General features: G+C 34.4%; 1 protein-coding gene across 1 annotated transcript in view; it reads left to right on the top strand.

Moving 5' to 3' along the window:
* Nucleotides 1–17,496, top strand: part of LOC117179766 (myosin-I heavy chain) — a 107,951-nt gene extending 90,455 nt beyond the window's left edge. The window contains exons 4-10 of the mRNA XM_033371854.1: nucleotides 7,916–8,168; nucleotides 8,304–9,121; nucleotides 9,220–10,120; nucleotides 10,225–10,477; nucleotides 10,572–10,607; nucleotides 10,684–14,671; nucleotides 15,505–17,496. Coding sequence (XP_033227745.1) covers nucleotides 7,916–8,168; nucleotides 8,304–9,121; nucleotides 9,220–10,120; nucleotides 10,225–10,477; nucleotides 10,572–10,607; nucleotides 10,684–14,671; nucleotides 15,505–15,705 — 6,450 coding nt within the window. The 3' untranslated portion in view covers nucleotides 15,706–17,496. The remainder of the gene's footprint in view (nucleotides 1–7,915; nucleotides 8,169–8,303; nucleotides 9,122–9,219; nucleotides 10,121–10,224; nucleotides 10,478–10,571; nucleotides 10,608–10,683; nucleotides 14,672–15,504) is intronic.
* Nucleotides 17,497–22,524: the final 5,028 nt, after the last annotated feature.

The following is a 22,524-nucleotide window of genomic DNA, read 5'->3' as shown; positions in this document are numbered from 1 at the left end:
CCAACTAATTTATCTCCGTTATAGTTTGTTCTTGGATCCCCAAAATGACCTAATACTCTTTCTGTATCCTGATTTTGGATGCCCACCCAACCGTTCATGTCTGATATCTCCAAATAACTTAAATTGCAAATTAAAAATTTATAATTATCGATTCGGATAGCATTTTGCGCCACTTTCAAAATTGAGAAAAAAACCACAATCAAACCCCTTACTACCACATGTTACGATTTCACTATTCAATGTCTCCAAATAACTTAAATTGCAGTATAAAAATTTATAACACTCTCTTCGGATAGGATTTCAAATGCGCTCATATGCGCCATTTTCGAAATTGACTAAAAACCATAATCAAGCCCCTCATTACCACTTGTGACGATCCACTATCTAAGGATATTTTCAAATAAATAATAAAAATATTTAAAATCCTGTACAAAGAGCCCCACATAAAATTTAATAGAGACAATTGGTAATGAGGGGGTTGATTATGGTTTTATGTCTACTTCGAAAGTGGCGCATATGAGCTAATTTAAAATTCTATCTGAAGAGATCATCACAAATTTGTATAGAGTAATTTAAGTTATTTGAAGATATCATTGAATAGTAAATCGTAATAAGTGGTAGTGAGGGGGTTGATTGTGGTTTTTTGTCAATTTTAAAAGTGGTGCATATAAGCGCATTTGAAATCCTATCCGAATAGATCATTATAAATTTTTATTTTGCAATTTAAGTTATTTGGAGACATCATTGAATAGTGGATCGTAACAAGTGGTCGTGAAGGGGTTGATTATGGTTTTTTGTCAATTTTGAAAGTGGCACATATGAGCGCATTTGAAATCCTATAAGAAGAGATCATTATAAATTTTTATTTTGCAATTTCAGTTATTTGGAGATATCGGGTGGTGGATCGATAACAATTGGAAATGAGGGGGTTGATTGTGACTTTTGTCAATTTCGGAAGTGGCGCATATGAGCGCATTTGCAAACCTATCTGAAGATATCATTATCAATTTTTATACTGCAATTTAAGTTATTTAGAGATATCACCGGGCGGGGGATCGATAACAATTGGAAATGAGGAGGTCGATTATGGTTTTTTGTCAATTTCGAAAGTAGCGCGTATGAGCGCATTTAAAATCCTATACGAAGAGACAATTCTAAATGTGTATACTGCAATTTAATTTATTTAGAGATATGATCGGATAGTGGATCGTAACAAGTGATAATGAGGGGGTTGATTATGATTTTTTTATCAATTTCGAAAGTGGCGCATATGAGCGCGTTTAAAATCCATACGAAGAGACAATAATAAATTTGTATACTGCAATTTTATTTATTTGGAGATATCATCAGGTAGTGGATCGTAACAAGTGGTTGTGTGGAGGTTTATTATGTTTTTGTCAACTTTGAAAGTGGCGCATATGACCGCATTTGAAATTCTGTCTGAAGAGGTCATTTTAAATTTTAGTATTGTAATTTAGGTTATGTGGAGATATCGTCGGGTAGTTTATTGGTAGCAAGTGTTAATTGGGGGGTTGATTATTGTTTTTGTTAATTTTGAAAGTAGCACATTTGAGCGCATTTAAAACCCTATAGGAAAGTCACTTTATCAATGCGGATTGAAAACTTTTTATTTTGTTGGTTATCATTCGTAATATATTGTTACCTCCATAACCTGGACAATTTTCCAAATTTTCAAAAAAAAAATTATGGGTCATATGAGCGCATTCGAGACGAAAGAATCCATCTCCTCAACTTTATATGGCACGTCACTGTTCAGGATTTAACACCTGCGTTACACTGCCCCCTTCTCCAAAAATGATAACTTTGTTAATTAGCTAGCGCAAAATATTGTAGTGATGGCGCATTTGAGCGCATTTGAAGTTATGAAAGATAGGTATGATAAATTTATCTATGGCGCATTTTGGGCGCAATTTAGTGGGCTATAGAAAACCCCAAAATTAAGTTGGGGTTGATATGAATCTAGTCAACAGAATCAATGTGCAACTTGGGAAAATCCCACAAACATGATTCGATTGTCGTCAGGAAATTCCGAATCATAATATAATCTATGATCCACAGCCAGAAATATATTTGTGCAAAGTCGGACGAATATCGTCTGTAACTCGACAGCAACCCTTTGACAGACTCGTTCGCTATTTTTAATACTCTAAAGTCTAAACCACGATGTTATAAGCCCCCCCCCCCCTCCTCAGATGTAAGCGTTATATAGCCCTTTATCGACAAGTGTCTTAAATAGTTCCACAAACGGCGACTAAATAATGCACAATGTTTTATCTAACCGTACTGTCGGGAAAAATGTCACTGTGGCGCAATTGATTTTATAAGATTTTTAAAGAATTATTTTTAAATTTAATTTATCTGCTATATCATCAGAGATTGTACCTGACCGATAGTAGATCAACCCTCCAAACCATGAAGGCAGAAAATCTACACAATATCGATCATGTTAAGAATCTTCAATAACAGAAAATGCTTAACATCTTAATAAGACTAGATGGAAAATAATATTTTTAAATTAAAATTATTTCTTGAAAAAAAGATCCTACTCCATCTTCACTCCATTGGGAATCGGACCACAAAACTTCTGATTTCCGGTCAGGTGCTTTTCCTAAATTTTAAAATAATTATTTGTACCATTAACACCTAGCTAAAAATTAGCGTTATGTTCTTGAATTAAGAGTTCTTATTCTGATTCCTCTAATAGCTTAATTGGAAAAGCACCTGACCGGAAATCAGAAGTTTAGTGGTTCGATTCCCAATGGAGTGAAGATGGAGTAGGATCTTTTTTTCAAGAAATAATTTTAATTTAAAAATATTATTTTCCATCTAGTCTTATAAAAAAAAATAATTTTTAAATAATTCCTTGTACCATTAACACCTAGCTAAAAATTAGCGTTATGTTCTTGAATTAAGAGTTCTTATTCTGATCCCTCTAATAGCTTAATTGGAAAAGCACCTGACCGGAAATCAGAAGTTTTGTGGTTCGATTCCCAATGGAGTGAAGATGGAGTAGGATCTTTTTTTAAGAAATAATTTAAATTTTAAAGAATTATTTCAAGATTCGCGAAGATTTTTGAAGATTTTAAGGATTTCCGAGATCCCCGGCGAGATTTTGCAACTGCTCTTGATTCGCTTGTATCCTGGAATCTTCGAAATCTTGATCTGATGTTCGTGAATCTGAATCTTTGATTTTTTTATTCTATAGAGACTTTGAGCAAGATTTCCAAAATGACAAATAATTCTAATTTAACATATTTAAAATTTGTAATAAATACAAAATCTTCGAAAATGCATTCTAGACTGTCGAACAACAGCTTTCTTACTAGATTTACAAACGTCTATTTTCGTTTCATATTACAAAAAATCACCCATTAAGATAAACTCTGATCTCGAAGACAAGTTAATGGCGTGAAAAACACGAGTCGCTCGAGGATTCCCATTTTTTATACATAGGAGTGTCGTAAGCTAATTGGCTAAGCTAAGCCTCGCTTCCAGATCGGAGGAAGAAGTGGGTTATTTTTACCTCGGTTGATTATTATCGTGAAGACTTGAACTCTTTACTATCTTAAGGAAAGGCGCCTGGAAGATAAGGCTGATGAGAGGTAGGAAGAACTCCAGATCTTGCTTGACTTACCTGGGGAGTAGTTAGACGAGAAAAATACAATTCAGTTGTTTCTTTTCTTCCTTAAAGTACAACCCAGAGACAAAGTGCTTTATTTATTCTTTCAACAAATCTCATTTAAGAATTGAGACTGACCTGAGTTAAATAAAATCCTTCCAATCTTATTTCTAAATCGAATTATTGCGAAGGGGAACAATTTTTTAAATTGGAATCATTCATGCTGGGGAAACGTATATTTCCAACTGTTTAGGATAACAAGCTTTTGGAAGCACCTAAGCCTCTAAGTTTATATTTTAGTAAATGTAATCATCCAAGCTTAATATTTAAATCTTTTTAAAAACTACTAATTCGGAAGGATTTAAGAATTTCTCTAAGTGGAATCATTCAAGTTAGAAAAATTTTAACTCAGGGTGTCTACCCAACGTATGATTTTAAATTCCTAACCATTTTTGGGGTTTCTCCCTGTCTGTTTAATAGAGTTTAAAATATTTAAGTGATTTAAAACGATTTTTAGAGTTTCCAAGAGATTTTTAAACATTTTAAAAGATTTAAAAGATTTCGAAGATTTCTAAGTTGGAACATCAGATAATTTTTGGTACTAACGTCTAAATTGTAATTTTTACGGAAATCCCCTGTCCCAAAGTAAAAATAATTTTTTACGGAAATTGGCTGTTCCAAGTAACAATTGCTTTTTTTAATTCCCTTTTCCAAGTTAGAATTATATTTATTTACAAGATTTTCTATTATAATTTAGAAATATAGTTACTCCCTGTTTCCAAAATTTGCTAGAGGGAAGTTTCAAATTTTAACGATTTCTAAATTCAATTAAGGATTTTCGTTTTATCAAAATTATATTTCTTCACGGAAATTCTCTGTCTTAAACTAAAAATTATGTTTTTATTGCAATTTCATGTGCCACTGAATCACATACCCGGTCGGTTTTTAATTTTTCCTGACCAGTTTAAAAGAGTTCAAAAGATTTGAATTATTTCAAATGATTTGTAAAGAGATTTCACGAGATTTCTATATACTTTAAAAGATTTTTAATTTGAAACAATAAATTTCAGAAAAGAATTAAAATTATGAGTTGAAATATCCGATAATTTTTTTCTGATTGAGAATTAAAATAATTCCTCAAAATTCCCGTACCATGTCAAAAATTCTCTATTCAAAATAAAATAATAATTCTTTACTAAAACACCCTGCCCCAAAGTAAAAATGATAATTCTTCACGGAAATTCCCTGTCCCAAATTCAGAATTCTATTTCTTTATTGAAGCTCTTTGTCACAACTTTCGAATTATAATTCTTTTAACAAATTTTCTATACCAAGTGAGAATTTGGATTTTTTCACAAATTCCCTGTTCCAACTAAGAATCCTGGTCACTGAATCACATTCCCCTGTTATTCGATGGAAAGAGTTCAGGGTTTGCGTAATCAAAGCAAAAAACATTGAGTTTTTCAGGACACCTCTAAATGTATAAGTGTTTTAAAACTTAAAATTTTTCAAAATTGTAGCTTTCAGATAGGATAATTTAAGCAAGGAAACCTCCAAACTTCCCTATTTCTTCCTTTGAATTTAAGACCAAATTGATAATCCCGTATGAATCAAACCACATAAAGGATAAGCTCTAAGATGAATATAATCCCTGTTTACGATTATGCGAGGCATAACGGAAGAAGAGGGTTGGCTGAAGCAATGGGGTGTCTGACATAAAACTAGGTTGCACTACTTACAGTGTGAACTCATTCTAGCTATGCGACCCCCACCCACTTCTTATCCAGCATCCCAGGAAAATCGCTGCGAATGAAAGGTGTCCAATAAAATTCGGTCACGCTGGAATTTATGGAATTATCCAATGACTCCTATTAATATAGTTAGGGCTTAAAGCACGCGTACCTATCCAACCATGTTCCGGCCTTTGAACACGAATTGCCGCTCTACTCGCTTCGAACGCACTTCACTCGAAGAGCATAGAGCAAACAGGAAAGCATACAGCAATGGTGTGAGGAAAATACTGCGAGGAAAACGCTTGACCCCGAACAGACTAAACCATCTTCTATCGAAGACCTACAAAGAATGTTGAATAAACTAGATGCAAGCATGAAGAGCATGGGCCTCAAAATTAACGCAAATAAAACAAAAACTATGGTGTTTGAAGGAAAGAGTGAGAAAACACTATGCAATATTTTATTAAATGATGAGAGAATTGAACAAATTGATAAGTTCGTATACCTTGGTGGCTTGTTTACTAGGGACGGGAAGATAGATGAGGAATTAGATAGACGAATAAATGAAGGTAAGAAAGTTATTGGTAGAGCAGGTCCCCTTATTAGAAGTAAAAATATATCAAATAAAGCTAAAATGGCAATACATAATTCTATATTTGTACCGACTGTACTATAAGGTAGCGAGACATGGACTTATCAAGAAAAAGATAAGAGTAAAATTAACGCAATTGACATGAGATTCATGCGCATAATAAGCGGGAAAACGCTAATGGACAAAGTAAGTAACAAGATAATTCTAAAAGAATGTGGTGCAGAAGAGACGCTAGTAGACACATGGGAAAGAAATCGGTTAAGATGGTTCGGACATGTTGAGAGAATGCCAAATGAACGACTAACGAAACAAGTGTATCAAGGAAAAGTAAATGGCAGCGTGCCCAGAGATAGATCGCAGAAAGAATGGTTAGAATGTGTGAATGAGACCCTACTTAGAAGAGACATAAGAAGTCACAGAAACACGAGAGGCTGCATGAAAAAATGCATGGACATAAAAGAAGCTAGAGAAGTATGCCAGGACAGGAAAGTATGGCGGCAAATAGTTAAAAAAAGAGTGTCAGTAGAGTGAATGACGCCCAAAACAAAGACCTTGGCTATTAATGGACCCAAGTGGGGAACCTTACATAACAACTTCGTGAGGTTCTTCGCTTGGGGTGATTGCTCGAGAGATGGATCAGCAACCTGGGTCGGAGCAGTGTTGCGGAACGAACGTGTTATTTACTTAAATAGCACGAGAATTCTGGATCAATCTGAAAAATCTCTATCCCTTCCACACAATACTCCTTTCCGCTGCCGAGTGAGTCACGCCTACCCCGAAAGGGAAATGGCTTAATGGTGTAATAATAATAATAATATTATATATATTATTAAGAATAATAAGATTATTAAGAAAGATTAAGAAAGCACAAGAGAAAAACTTTCGTGAACAGCTCCTCGATAAGAGGATGCACGGTATCTTCCACAGAAATGTGAAGGATCAGTAAATGTCTTGTGAGCTAACATTTGCTTTCCTTAAATCGTCCGGATTGAAGTCTGGTACGGAGGGTTTCATTTTTGCATGCCAAGACGGTGTCATTTCCACCTTAACATATCGTCGCCACATTTTGAGTCAAGACATTCCCAATGATAGCTGCAGGGCGCGCCATGCACACCCCGAGCATTTAGCTCACATACTATCTAGTTGTCCAACTCACGCGGGAACGACCTACATTCAAAGGCACAATGCAGCACTAAGAGTGCTTTACTACCATCTCTGTCACTCCTACGGCATTAACCTTAATATCGCTCCTCTAAATGCTCCTAGGGAAATTGAGTCAATTGTCGAGAATGGGAAGTGCCGCATATACTGGAACTTTATATTCTCGACAATTGTTTCTGTTGCTCACTCGAGACCTGACATGGTTCTTCTTGACTTCGAGAAGCGAACCATGTTCCTTATCGAATTTTCGGCACCAGCTGACAAAAACATCATAACCAAGGAGAATGAAAAGAAAGAGAGGTGTCGAGACCTTATAAGGGAGTTGCAACGATTTTACCCGGAATATTCTGTTAAATTGATCGTCCTTATCATTGGCGCTCTTGGAGGTGCCAAGCTTTCACTTGCTAATGGCCTAAAAAGCATCCCTGCGTGTCAACAATATGCTAGAACACTTGCGGGAAAAATGCAGAAGGCGGTTGTCCTTGGGTCGCTCCGTGTTCTTAGGGTGCACGAGGCTTTTGCTGAATCGTCGTATTGATTCCTTTACAGACTGTAACCACTTATCTCACGGTCGTGAGACGTGGTTGTGGCTGAAATTTTACCGCGATTTCGCTGGAAGCAGGTGCAATTTTCCAGATTAGCACCCGCTCTCGGCGAAATCCTGCGGTTGTCCTTATGACAAATTTTTAATTATATATATATATATAGAACACTGGTTATCAAGCCAACACTTTTATAATACCAAGTACAAAAATAGCTAAAATCCCATGAATCTTTCCTTTGTTACAGGATTACGTGAATCGGTACCATGGTCAAAAGATGGGAACTCTTGAGCCCCACGTGTTTGCACTCGCTGAAGCAGCCTACCGTTCGCTTCAAGATACTGACAGTAATCAATCCTGCGTAATATCTGGGGAGAGTGGAGCTGGAAAGACTGAAACAACCAAATTTATCCTCCAGTATCTCTGCTCTGTAACCAGCAATGTCGACACTTGGGTGGAGCAGCAAATTTTAGAAGCAAACACCATCTTAGAAGCATTTGGTAATTATAATTCTTATATCATAAAAAATCATTCATATTCTCAGTCTTCAAAGATCCTACAATCTAAAGTCAAATATTCTGTTTTGTAATATAAGTAAAAGACTCAAAATAAAATTCTCATTGCTCTTTATCCAGGAAACGCAAAGACAGTTCGAAACGACAACAGCTCTCGCTTTGGAAAATTCATGCAGGTCTGTTTCGACAGCAAATGGATGATTAAAGGTTGCATAATTCAGGACTATCTTTTGGAACAAAGTCGAATCACCTTCCAGAGTACAGGTGAAAGAAACTACCACGTTTTTTACCAGCTTGTAGAGGCAGGGACCCGAGACCAAGAATTTGCCGAACAATATAAACTGAAAGCTGCCAATCACTATAAATATCTCAATGACTCTGGTTGTACAAAAATCGACGGTATTTCCGATGTAAAAAAATTCGACGCCTTAAGACTCGCATTCAGCGTCCTCCAAGTACCGACAGAAATGTGTGATGGAATTTTCAGAGTTTTATCAGCCATTCTCTGGCTCGGAAATCTCAAATTTGAAGATATTGATGGTGAAAGATGCGAGCTGACGCAAGAAGATCACGAAATTATTGCTACCGTAGCTCCCTTACTAGGTCTTCAAGTTGAGGATCTGACAAGAATAGTTCTGGAAAGGCAGATCAACGTCAGAGGCAATATTACTGAAATTCCATTGAAGGTGCAGGAGGCGAAGGAAAACAGGCATGCGATGGCAAAGGCTTTATATTCAAGAACATTCGCTTGGCTTATCAACCATATCAATAATTGCACGAATCCAGGTCAAGATATGTCGAGGTTTCTAGGAGTTTTGGACATATTTGGTTTTGAGAACTTTCATGTTAACAGCTTTGAGCAACTCTGCATTAATTACACGAATGAAAAGCTTCACAAGTTCTTTAATCACTATGTCTTTGCTTTGGAGCAGGAACTTGTAAGTATCATTAATCTTTAATCTCCTCCACTCCGTTCAAACTTGGAACCTTTCAAGAGACTTTGATGTTTACAGTTATCTCAATTTTTTAATTTCAGTATCGTCAAGAGGAAATTCAGTATTCCCATATAAAGTTTACCGACAACACTTTGTGCCTGGAGTTGATAGAGAAACCACCTCGTTGTGTCTTGAAGCTTTTAACCGAACAATGCCACATGCCAAAGGGTTCAGATTTAGCCTACTTGACTAATCTCCATTCGGAATTTGACAATCATCCTTGTTACGTGAAGGGTGATGATCGTCGTAAATGGGAGAAAGAATTTGGACTCAGGCACTATGCAGGAACAGTGACCTATACAGTGGAAGGATTCGTTGACAAAAATAGGGACGTACAACAGGACGTATTTTTTGACTTTTTGTCGAGAAGCACCAACGAATTTGTCCAGGAAATCACAGCTTATCAGGACCTTTTAGGATGTACTGTGGCTCGAGCTTCTGGAAATGCTACGACAATGTCCAGAGGAACTTCCAAGGGAAAACCAACTCTTTGTGACTCCTTCAGACATCAGCTTCAGGCTTTAGTAGATGTGTTACAAGCTACAACACCTTGGTATGCCAGGTGCATCAAACCCAATATGAAAAAGACGGCTAATCACTATGATGAGAAGCTTGTTCTTGATCAGCTAAAGTACCTCGGAATGTTGGACATTATTAGAATTCGAAAGGAAGGATACCCTGTTCATATGCCTTTTAATGATTTTATTGCTAGGTATAGTTGTCTTGAACAAGGTAGAGCTTCTTTACCTCGGGATGAAAAAGAGGCAGTGAGATGTCTGATTCGGAACAAAAAGGTACCAGAAACTGAGTGGCAGATTGGTGTGACGAAAGTTTTTCTGAGGAGATTTGTTCACGAGCCTCTTGAAGATTCGAGAAATAAAATGATTACTAGCAATGCAATCATTATCCAGAAGATTTGGCGAGGATTTATAGTTTCACGTGGTAAGTAGAATTTTATCAGTTCCTGGTTGTTAGTAGATTTCTTAGTAGGCTTCCTTGTGCATTCATTGATCCAACTCTTAATAATTTCTCTCTTTGATTCTCAGAATATAAGCGAGTGAGAGATGCGGCTCTCAAAGTTCAGCACGCTTATAAAGGATGGAAATTGAGGATAATGTTCATCAGAAAACGCAGGGCTGCAATCGTGATTCAGTCTCATTTGAGAGGTGTTTTTGCAAGAGAAGTGGCTGCTGCATTAAGAGAAATGAGACGTGTCGATGAGGAAATGAGGAAGAGGGAACGACAGGAGGAAGAAAGAAGACTTATGGAGGAAAAGAAAGCTGCTGAGGAGAACCAAAGGTGTGCATCAAAAAATGTTTTTTTACTGATGACCTTTTCTCATCAATCCTAAAAAAATTAAATCCTAAAAAAATATTTGTTTTTTATTTTTTAGTGCACAATATAATGGCATTGTGGGAATGGAAGCTGGGTAAGTTTCACTCTAGACCTTACTATGAATTCAAGGTCTGAACCAAACTTGTCAACGCTTTTTTTTATTTTTGCAGGAAAGCTCAGGAGGAAATAGCAACACTATCTCAAATGGCAGAACAGCTAAATTCCAAGATGGCAGCTTCCGAATTACAATCTGTCGATCTAGATAATCTCTTCTCGTTCTTATCAGATGTGCAATCAACAAAAAATAATCAGATAATCGAAGAAATTGGTGAAAAAATGGACGAACTTGTAGAGAATTTGGACGAAGAACTGGAGACAGTGATCCAGCAAGAAATAGAAAAAAGAGCAGAGTTGAAGGTTTCTGAAGAAAGCTTAGATGGAAATCAGAGAATTTACTCGAGTGGAAATAAATTGGGACAACCAACTCTTCCTGAACCGACAGGACCACCTCCACCACCACCGCCACTTCCTTCCCTTGTTCAAAATGGAAGTTCGACTTCAGATAATGGCGAGCCGATTTATGAGTCTGTTTTACCCAGGGATGAAAATGGACCTTCGAGTCCTGTAGCTATCAATGGAAACTCTGGATCTCTAATGAATGGAGATCTTCACGGATCTCCACCACCAGTGCCAACTAGTAAGATTATCCACAATAAAGAACCCCAGACTGCAAGTCCACCTCCAATTGTTGAGAATAGGAGCGCGAGTCTTCATCATATTAATCATAATCATAATCATAATCATCATCAACATCCTGTTCAGCAACAAGTTAATGGACATGATCAACATCAACAGTTACCACCTCAGACACAACAGCAAACGCAACAACCAGCAGAAAGGGAACAGAGAAGAAAGTTTAGGGTCGAGAGAAAACTGCAGGAATTGGAGGATAAAAGGGAACCTCCTCCTGAAGGAGAAAATTACCATGATATTATGGAGTTTGCAGAGACTTACTTTAATAATCATGAGAGATCTCCGGAGGGTACGATTATGGCGACTCTGACAAGGAAATCTAGGGGCAAGAGTATAGAGTTTGTTCCAAAATATGAGATGGTTACTTACTACAAAGGGAACACTATTCCCAATTCGCATATCCACATGTATGATCCGGAAAACGTCAACGTTGCCTGTTCTGTATTTAGGGACCTCTGTAAATATCTCCGAGGTGAGATGAAGCTAGAACAAGAAATTGCGACAATCCAAAGCATAATCGGCTACGGAATCGAACGTGAGGAACTCCGAGATGAAGTCCTAGTGCAATGTATGCGTCAAGCTACCAACAATCCCAATCAAGAATGGGCCGAACGAGTCTGGCTTCTCCTCTGCTTAGCAATTGTTGCTTTTCAGCCCAGCAAGCTACTCTACAAATACTTTGTCTCCTTTCTCCGAAAGAACCTAGCCCTGGAAGGCAAACTTCGCCAGTATGTACAATGGTGTGTCGACAACTGTAAAAACACCAAAGTCTCTTGCAGACAATATCCACCATCAACAGTGGAAATCGCAGCCATGAGACGACTAGGAACCATCGTCTGTCGCTTTTTCTTCTTAGATGGAAGAACAAAAGCCATAGATGTTCATCCAACGGATACTGCAGCCGATGCAGTAGCCAAACTTGCTGAAAAACTAGGTCTTCGATCTCTGGAAGGCTGGGCAATTTATCAGAGTCGTCCTGACGGAGAGGAACACGTCAGGGCTCATGATTATCTCTATGATGTAATAGCTGCTTGGGAAATAAAACAATGTAAATTGAACACTGCCCAGTCAACCTTTCCTACTTTGCGAAGAGGAAACAACGCTACATTGGGTAGTGGAGACAACAGATTTGTTTTCAAACGCAGGCTTTTCCGAAGCACCAGGGAACTTTCTCAAGATCCTGTTGAAGTCAATATGCTATATTCTCAGGCAGTTTACAACGTCGTAAAGTGTGACGACTTTCCAGTTTCAGAAAAAGTCGCTCTCCAGTTGGCTGGATTGCAAGCTCAAGTAATGTTAGGTGATCCGAAAGACAACGACCGTCTGGATTATTATAGTGAGGTGGACAGTTTTCTACCTTATCGAATCAGCAGAGCTCGCGGTGATGATGTCTGGGTGCCGATTATAGCCCAAGCCCATAGACAATATGGCGCTGGTCGTTCAGAATTAACAGCAAAGGTCTTGTATCTTTCTTGTGTTATGCAGTATCCGCTTTATGGAACTACTATGTTTAATGTCACCTACAGAGGTTACTGGTCCTATGGAAATCAACTAATATTGGGAATCAACAGTGATGGATTGATGTTAATTAAACCAGATGATAAGTTTGTTTTATCCGAGTACCGATACCATGATGTGGAAAGTATAATGTTAGACCCCAGCGACTCATTTATTACGATATCTCTACTCAGACACAATCCCGATAGTTCCCACAAGTGTTTTGTGTTTGAAACAGCTCAGAAGAATGAGATTGGTAGTTTAATTGTGAGCTACTGTCCAGCTTTGGCAGGTTGGATAACGGAGAACGAAGCGCCGATGAAGAAGCTGAAAGGCATGACGAATGAAGATCGAATCAGACTTTACCACAATTTAGTCAATTGCCGCAGAACCCTTATAGATTCGGAGGCTCTCCGAAAACCCCAAGACACCGGCGGAGGCTTTTTGAGAAATACACTCCGAAGACTATCAAAGCACAGGATAGAAAAACTGAGACAGGAACATGGTAGCTCTACAGATCATGGTGAAACTTACAAAGGTTTCCACTATAGTTACTGGGCCTTTAGTAGACAAATTATTCCCCAGAGTCTTTCGAAATTACCAGATGCTGAGGAACAGATTTCTCTGAGTGTTTTCCAGCTGATTTTAACATATGCAGGGCTCGGTCAAAATGGAGACACAGTGCGAAGGGTTGAAGACGAGCACGTGAACCTTATTCAAACTGTTATGGAACGGTGCATGCGAAAGGAGAATTTACTCGGCGAATTGTATCTTCAACTAATTAAGCAGACAACTGATCATCCTGATCCCAACAGTCGAGTGAATTTGAGACACTGGGCTCTACTTTCTCTAGCGTGTTCTGTCATTCTTCCACCCCAGAAGATTATCAGAAAATATTTAATGGCCCACTTGAAACGTTGTGCTAGTGATTACGTCACTGAAGAAGGAAAATATGCGAGATTTGCTGAAAAGTGTCTCTACAAAACCCAAGGGACAAGGAGACGACAATGGCCACCGAGTAGAGAAGAAATCATGTGTACGATTAATCGAAGATTGATTTATGCGAGGTTCCACTTTATGGATGGTCAGTACCATGCAGTTGAATTCCATCCGTCAGCAACTGCGAGGGACGTGATGGAGATTATCAAAGCTAAGATTGGATTAGAAGAAACTGCGATGGGATACGCAATTTATGAAGTTTTGGGATCTTCGGAACGGGCTTTGGTTCCAGAGGAAAAACTGGCTGATGTAATGTCCAAGTGGGAAAGATACAGAACTGCGAGTGCAACTCAAGGTCAGCCGCCTAGAAAACATGCTCATCATCTATTCCTATTTAAGAAGCACTTGTTCCTTGATCAGTATATGAATTTGGATGATCCAGTGGAAAAGGAGTTGCTTTATCATCAGGTGCTACATGATCTAAGAGCTGATCGGTTTCCTATCACTGAAAAGGAAGCGATGATGCTGACTGCTCTACAATCACAGGTGGAACTTGGAGATAGTCAAGATGTGGCAATTGGAGAAGAGTATTTGGCAATTGCAGGACACTGCCTGCCAGTAAGAATTGTGCCAAATCTCTCGATCGAAGGAGTTGTTCAACATCATCAGTCTTTAAGAGGAATGCCATCGTCAGAGGCGAAAAAGTCTTTCTTGAATCTGATTCAATCTTGGCCGTTGCATAAAGCGACGATATTTGATGTGATGCAGTCGTTTACATCCAACTGGCCAAGAGTTTTATGGTTGGCCGTTGATCAGGATGGTTTGCATCTTCTTGAACATCGTTCGAGAAATGCTCTTTGTACTTATGAGTATGGAAGTATTTTGAGCTATAGTCCTGCGATTAATTGTCTAATGATAATCACTGGAAGTGACAAAAAGCAGAGCAAAGTTATACTTTCAACTTCACAGGTAATTTTTATGTGTTTTATTTGTCGACTATTTCTAAAATATAATAAAAAGACATCTATTTATTGTAATGAAGCTTTGTTGACAAATTTTTAGGTGTTTTAAAAGTAGAAAGAATAACGCAATAGTTTTAAAAATCTATTTAATTAAAATTTCTTTTTGCTTTCGTAACTTTGAACTTGATACAAAAACTTTAAAAAGCTCAGGGAAAGCATCAAAATAAAATATTTGAAAAAAAACTAAAATTAGACCAAAATTAGTTTTTAATCGAAGATAAAGAAACTGAAATTTTCCATTAAAAGTGATATTCACAAAGTTTCGCAACCAATCTGGTTTTCGACAAAAATGTGTCCGATATTTTCGAGATATTTGGTTACATCACTTTCTTTAGATAGGAAACCGGGGGAAACATGAGATATTTATATACAATAAAACTCTTCAATAGCCCTCCTTTCTATAGCCCTTCTGAGAATTGACGCCGCGCCGCAGGTAGGTATAACAGGAGCTGCGCGGGAGCCGCGGTTGTCATTCAGACGAGCACTCAAGCGTAAACAAACATAAGCGGAGCGGGCTATAAGGAGTTAGTTCCCACCCACCGCCAGCCCCAAAATCGGAGCTATACAAGAGTTTCACTGTATTTATATATTATTTCGAGAGAAGTAATTCTCGTATTTTTTGCATTATGTCTAGGATTGTCATGTCATAAACGTTATGCAATATTTTTATAAATTTGTGACCTTTCTTATACTGTTAGACAGTAAAGCCAAGTTTCGAAAACTTAGTTTGTCCATGTGTCATCTTTGCTATTATGTAACATTTAAATCATTCTGTTTCAGGCCTTCCAAATAGCAAATTTGATTCGCGAATACACGGAGGTGTTGCAATCTCCGCCAGATATTCCGAAACGAGATTCAGCGATAGTGCAACAAATCAATCAGCAACACATCGTTGCAGCCAACGCACCAGGAAATCGAAAATCTCGACCAGCATCAATGCTACATAGAGGGGCTCCTGTGATTCACTCCCAAGCTAGTTAAACGTTAAAGAGAGTCTGGTCGAGACTCACACTCGTTATAGTTAGTTAAACTTCTTTACCTGCGAGAGGCCTACCAAATGCGACGATTGCCCTTTTAATTAATCAATTTTAATGGCGCACATTGTCATCGAAGCACGAAGGTAAAGCCTAGGTACTTCTTCCAATGTAATAATGTATTTCTTATACATTACATTAGCTTAGATCTCGAAACTCGAAAGATTTTAAGGCACAGCTAGATTAAGTCGCCTGTAACTTATTGTTAGATTTGCGAGGGAAACTGCCATACGATTTTACTCACGAACAAAGTGTGGAACCAAAGTCCAAAGAAACCTACCGACATTATTGATTGCTATTATTATAATATTGATTACAATATTAATTATTATCGTGTCATCGTTATACGCGTCGTTGCCTTTTCTACCAAAGTTCTTGACGTTTTTTATAAGAGCTTTATCGCGTTTAATAGGTACTCTCCCTCATTCGTTACCGAATGCCAAATACTTTTCTCGATTAACGCCAATATTTAAAAATGTTTTTCGACGTTTTTACCGATAAGAAGGTTTATATTATATATGTTGTAACATATAGATAACTTTTTGACCAATATTGGATTTTTTTGACAATTCAGAAGCTGAATAACAAAATAAAGTAGGCACAAATTTACAATCAACACTGCCAGTTTACTATTTGATTCATAAATTCAATTTATACGTGACAGTGAAGTCATAGTCTGCAGCGAAAAAGGAATGGCTCTAGCGAGAAAAGAAGAAAATATAAACAAAAAGTTATTTAATTATTTATTATTATTTTATTTTTAAAGATGAGTCATTCCACATATTTGCAAACAAGAATCAAAGTATATTGAATCTCTTTGTACAATTTATACAATTTTATTTTATAAAGTGATCCAGTCTTGGAAATCTATGTGACCGACTCAGCGATTCTAATTGTAAAATAAAAATATAATATACATTAGAATTGTATCGACGCATATCACGATTCAATGAGAACTTTTGTAAACGATATCAAGATAAATCTTTCTTTTTTGCGCTGCCGTTTTTAGTTATGTTTTCATTTGGTATTGCACAAGTTCACTTTACGCTTAAATATTCGAATCACGCAATGTCCAGCGTTGTGCCTCGGAAAATGTAACTTTGAATGGCCAAACCTCTTTTTGTCAATTTCTTTTAACCAGTTTTTTGACATGTAAATAAGAAGCACAAAAAATGCGCTTAAATGAATAATAATTTATTGACAGGCCGATTTCGAATTTCGAGAAATCGGATCTATATTAAGCCGATTATAGCCGCACAATTATTGAAGAAAGGACAAACAGTTAAAAATGAAATGTTAATTTCTTCTTTAAGAATTTAGCCGAACAAACGAATGCTGAGACAGACTGTGATCCGCGTTATTTTTTTTTTTAGTCTTCGAGAGCTGTTTACATGCGAGGTACTGAATGAGAGCACGTGAGACAAAAGAAAAAATGAATAAATGAGAGGAGTGAATTTGCGATTGCGAAGAGAGTGAAAGGAAATTTGGGCGCGTTGAGTGAAAGCTTTAGTCTATTGCGAAAGCTTGGTGCGTTTTGAATTATAAATAAATTATTGTTTGACAATGTTATTAAAAATATATAAATCAAGAATGCTCTGTATATAAAAAAATATATATATATAACATACGCATACGTACACGCTCACTCACACACATACAAATGCGCGCCTACGTATTATATAAATATATATTAATATACTCAACTGTATAAGAACACAATAAAATAAATCTGGTATAATTGTTTAGCTTTTTATTCGATGTCTTACTCCTACGTCTACAAGTTTTTTTAATTCAAAATTTTTGCATTCAAATGCTTAATAATGTACACGTATAAAATGGCAGCTAATAACACTATTCAACTCAAAATTTTTAATTAAATGCAGATAAAATGCTAACTTAAAATTTTTAAACTTTCGTAAATTATAGACTTCAAAGATTCATATCCAGTTCCAAAAATATAAATCCACGTTATCAAATTCAAATTTTCATTTCAAAATCTTGACAAATCTACATGTTGTTTTACATTTTTTCAAAATTTAAATTATTTTTCAAGTTTTTATAGAACTTGTAAACATCTTTTAAAATTAATCGATGTTTTTTTAATTTTTCTATATTTGTTTTATAAATCCTGCCAAATTCTTAATAAAAATATCTTAAATTGTTCTACATTCCTTTTTAATAATTTTGTACATCGTTGTAAATCTTTATAAAATATTCGCTAGAAATTAATTTTTCAAAATAAACAATTATTTTCAATTTTCGTAGGAATTTTTTTTTATTCTTCTGAAGCCTTTCATAATTTTTTAAAGGTTATACATTTTTTGTTCGAAATTTGCCAAAATCTGTATTTGGGTTTAAATTAGGCCGTGGTCTATTTGCGCCGAAATTTTGGTACTCACTCAGATTTTTATAATAATAGTAATAGGTGTTCAATTGTTATTTACACATCAAAATTAAAAAATTTGGCTTGCAAATTAAAATTTTTTAAATAAGACAATTAAAATTGTAAAATTTAAAGTTTTGTTAATCTGTTTAGTTTTTAATATTTAATTTATAATTACTGGCTTTAAATGAAGAGTGAGATATTCCTAAATATTAAAAATATTAAAGTTGAACGGTTTAAAAATGGAATATTATAGACTAAAAAAGTATTTAAAATTTAATAAAAGCCTTTAATTATGAAAATATTATTTTGAAGTTATTTCAAAATAAAAAATAGTTTATAAAGTTTCAGTCGGGTGTTTAGATTTGTTTAACTAATACGTATTGTAAAAGCAGTTATTATTAACTTTTTAAATCTTAAAGTATAATTAAATTTGAAAAATAATTAGTTATTGTTTTAATTGAAAAAGATAACAAATTAACTAATTATTTTTTTAAACGATTGAAATCAAAGTTGGACAGACTTTTTTTCAACAAAATTTGTAAAATTCCCGGTAAAAACAAAAATTCACTGTCATTTCCAGGTTTTTCTCGGACTCATAGAATTCCCGGTCGTTTCCCAAAAGAGACGAATTTTTAACCAAATAGTTGAATTTTCCACCTAAAAAACTATTTTTCAACCAAATAGTCGAATCACTAAACAAGAAAAAATTGACAGAAAAAAAGAGGAATTCTCAAAGACAAATATAATATTTGATATTTGAAAACAGAAAAGATTTTTATTTAAAATTGAAAAAAGTCCAATTTATCAAAAAAGATGAATTTTCAAGGAAAAAAGTTGAATTGAACCAAAAAGACGAATTTTCAACAAAATGGTTGAATCTTCGAATCTAAACAAATTATATTTTGAGCAGGCAGTTGAATTTTTAACAAATAAAGATGACATTTTTACCAAAAGGGATAGATTTTCAGATCAAAAAGAAGATTTTTCGACAAGAGAGTTGAATTTTCGATCAGGAAATATTCGTCAGACAGCAGAAAAACAAAATTCGACTAAATTGTTAATATTGTAAACAACCAAGAAAAATTCTCTCGAAAACAGTTGAATATACCACCCAAAAATATAAATGTTCAAAAAAAGTTCATTTTCAACCAAAAAGTTTAATTTTACATGAAAATAATAGAATCTTTTTACCAAAAAATGGGAATTTTCAACAAACGAGTTAAATTGTTTAGCAAAAACGATACATTTGCTACAAAACAGTTGAATTTTCAACCTGAAAACATAAATTTATCAACAAAAAGTAAATTTTAAAACAAATAGTTGAGTTTTCAACTAATAACGATCAATTTTTCACCAGAAACGAAATATAATTAAATTTCCAGCTGAAAAAAATTTATGTTCAACCCACAAACAAAACTCATTCTCAACAAAAAACATTAATTTTGAATCAAAGCGATGGATCTTCAACTAATTAAATGAATTTTTTTTAAGTGCTTACAGGGTGTCTACTCAAATCCGGAAAAAATTTTCTGGCAATTCCAGGTTTCTTTCCAGGTAACTCCAGTTTCTTCCAAGTATAATTTTTAGCGACTTTATTACAAATAATGTTCTTTTTATTTTCTAGGAATTTAATTAATACTACAAGAAATTATTAAGTATTTTAGCACGATCAATTAAATCAATAATAATTTGTCTCTAAGTCCAACAAATTGAATAAAAATTCAAACAAATTTTTTATCTTATTACACTTAAAATGTAGTGCACATTTAAGGAAAATAAGGTGGGCACTATTTTAATAGAATTTAAACCGCTTCCAATTCCTCACTTTTTAAGAAGAAATTTTAATTTTCAAACGGATATATACATTTTTAACCAAATAGTCGAATTTTCTACCGAAAAAAATCATTTTCTATCAAAAAGGAGAATTAAAAAAAATACATTAATTCTCAATCAAATAGTTGAATTTTCAACAGAAAAAAATATGCTTTCAAAAAAATAGATTAATTTGGAACTAAAAAATACCAGTTTTCAATAAAAAATACAATAGTTCAATTTTCAGTTAAGATTTTTTTTCCACCAAAAAAATAATATTGATTTTTAAAACAAATTTAATTAAACTTTTAATCCATTAGTTTTATTTTTGAGTAAAAAGATGAATTTTCAAACTAAAATTATGAATATTTCAATGCACTACTTGAATTTTGAAGCAAAAAAATAAATAAATTTTCTACCAAGAAAGACGATTTTTTTAACAAAAAAGCTGAATTTTTAACTAAAATATACCAATTTTCAATCGAACTAATGAATTTCCATCTAAAATTATGAATTTTCATCTGGAATAAATGATTTTTAAGGAAAAAGAACATTTTTCAACATAATACATAAATTTTTAAAGAAATATTTACATTATCAAATTCAAAAAGGCCAATTTTTAACTAAAAAGTTCAATTTTAAAATCGAAAAGATCAAATTACACCCATAAATGGGATGGAAGAATCATTTTTACCAAGAAGACGAATTTCAAAGAAAATACATCAATTGAATTTTTAAATTACCAGTTAAAAAATTAATTTTCAACGAAAGCGATGAATTTTTAAATAAAATTATGAATCTTTAACTGAAATAGTTGAATTGCCAACAATAAGATTAATTTTCAACCCAGAAGATTGATTTCTACGAAAAAAAGTCTAAACTTTCAATTAAAGATAATTTTTCAACCAAATAATACATATTTATATTTTTAGTAAAAAATAAAAAAAAATAAAAACATTTTTTTAAATGATTCAAGTTGCAACTGGAATAGATAAATTTTCAGTAAAAAAAATTAATTTTCAGCCAAAAGAAAAAAACGAAGTTTCAGTTAAAATGATAAATGTTTAGCAACACATTATTTTTGAATAAAAGTGCAAGTTTCCATCAAGTAATTAAATCTTCAATCAAATTAGCTGAATTCGGAACAGAAAATGGATGAGTTAATATTTGAATTAAAGAAGATTTAAATGCTCAATAAAAAATAATATATATCAACCAAAAAGAACAAATTTTCAACAAAATACATAAATTTTCAATTAGAACCAATCAATTTTCAACTTTCAGTTAATAAGTAGAATTTAAACAAAAGAACTTGTTATTCAATTTATTATTGCAATTTAAAAAAAAAAATTAAGTACGATTCCAGGTTTTCAAAGTTTTCTAGGTATGATAGACACCCATGTTAGATTATCATTAATTTTATACCAATGGTAAAAAATTTTCATTGAAAAGAAATAATTATTAACTAATAAAATGAATGCTTCACAAAGTGGCTCACAAAAAATAGAATTTGTTACATTTAAAATTTTTTAAACTAGTTTTCTACAAAACAGTTCAATCTACAACCATGTACTAAGATTTTTAACCAAAAAAGATGAATTCAGAACCCAAAATATAATAGTAGACTTTTCAATTTAAAACAATTAAAATTTAACAAAAAATATATTTTCGTATTGGTTTCTATTAATATTAAGTTCGCATTTAATAATAAAAATTTACAAAAAACGAGAGAAAGCAAAAGTTTTCTAAAAACAGGAGAAAGAGTGTGAAGTCTCCATTTACATGTTTTACGGGAAAAATAAAATCACGGATTTCCATTTTTTTCAAGCATTTCAGAAAAATTGACACACACAGAAAAAAATTATGAGGTTATAAAGGTTCCAATTTGGAAAGATTCATTTTAGAAAACCTAAACTAAAATACATTGTTTAGAAAAAGCGGGAAAAATAATTAAAAACGAAGTGTTTCGCTGTCCTGAAATACGGGATGATTAGTCCTCTGATTAGTCAAATATTTGTTAAAAGTACGGCTAGATTTCCATTTTCGCCAATTCTTCGGGATGACGAGACGTAACGAATTAAAAAATGATTTAGACTTACGATTTGAGAAAACGTCAAATCTGGAGATTAAAAAGAAGAGAATTCGTACGAAGTGTTGGGGGAAAATCGGCATAAATGTTTCCCGCCCGAATATATTTGTAAAGAAGCGAAAATACCATGTCTCGCACACTAATAAAAATAGTAATTGGTAAACGACTGATTGGATTTGAAAACGATTCTCGAAAACACAGGATATGTACGACTTGACTTGTCAAAACTTTTTGGTCATTTCGATGGTTAATAGCTGCCGTTAATTATCATGACTTAATTCTGATGACAGTTACACACTTTTCAATCTAAAAACACTGAAACCCCGGAGCTACACACAACCGCGAACTCAACACCGGCAAGAATGGGTACGACGTGCAATAGATATACGAGGGTGGATTGATAAGTTTCCGGCCTGACCAAGAAAAACAACGTTTTTAAGAATTTTTTTTTTTTATTTCTCAACATAATCTCCTCCAAG

Source organism: Belonocnema kinseyi, chromosome 9 (genome assembly GCF_010883055.1).
Source record: "Belonocnema kinseyi isolate 2016_QV_RU_SX_M_011 chromosome 9, B_treatae_v1, whole genome shotgun sequence".
Classification (NCBI taxonomy): Eukaryota; Metazoa; Arthropoda; class Insecta; order Hymenoptera; family Cynipidae; genus Belonocnema; species Belonocnema kinseyi.
The sequence above is the reverse complement of the archived record's forward strand: the minus strand, read 5'-3'. Positions and strand labels throughout refer to the sequence as shown.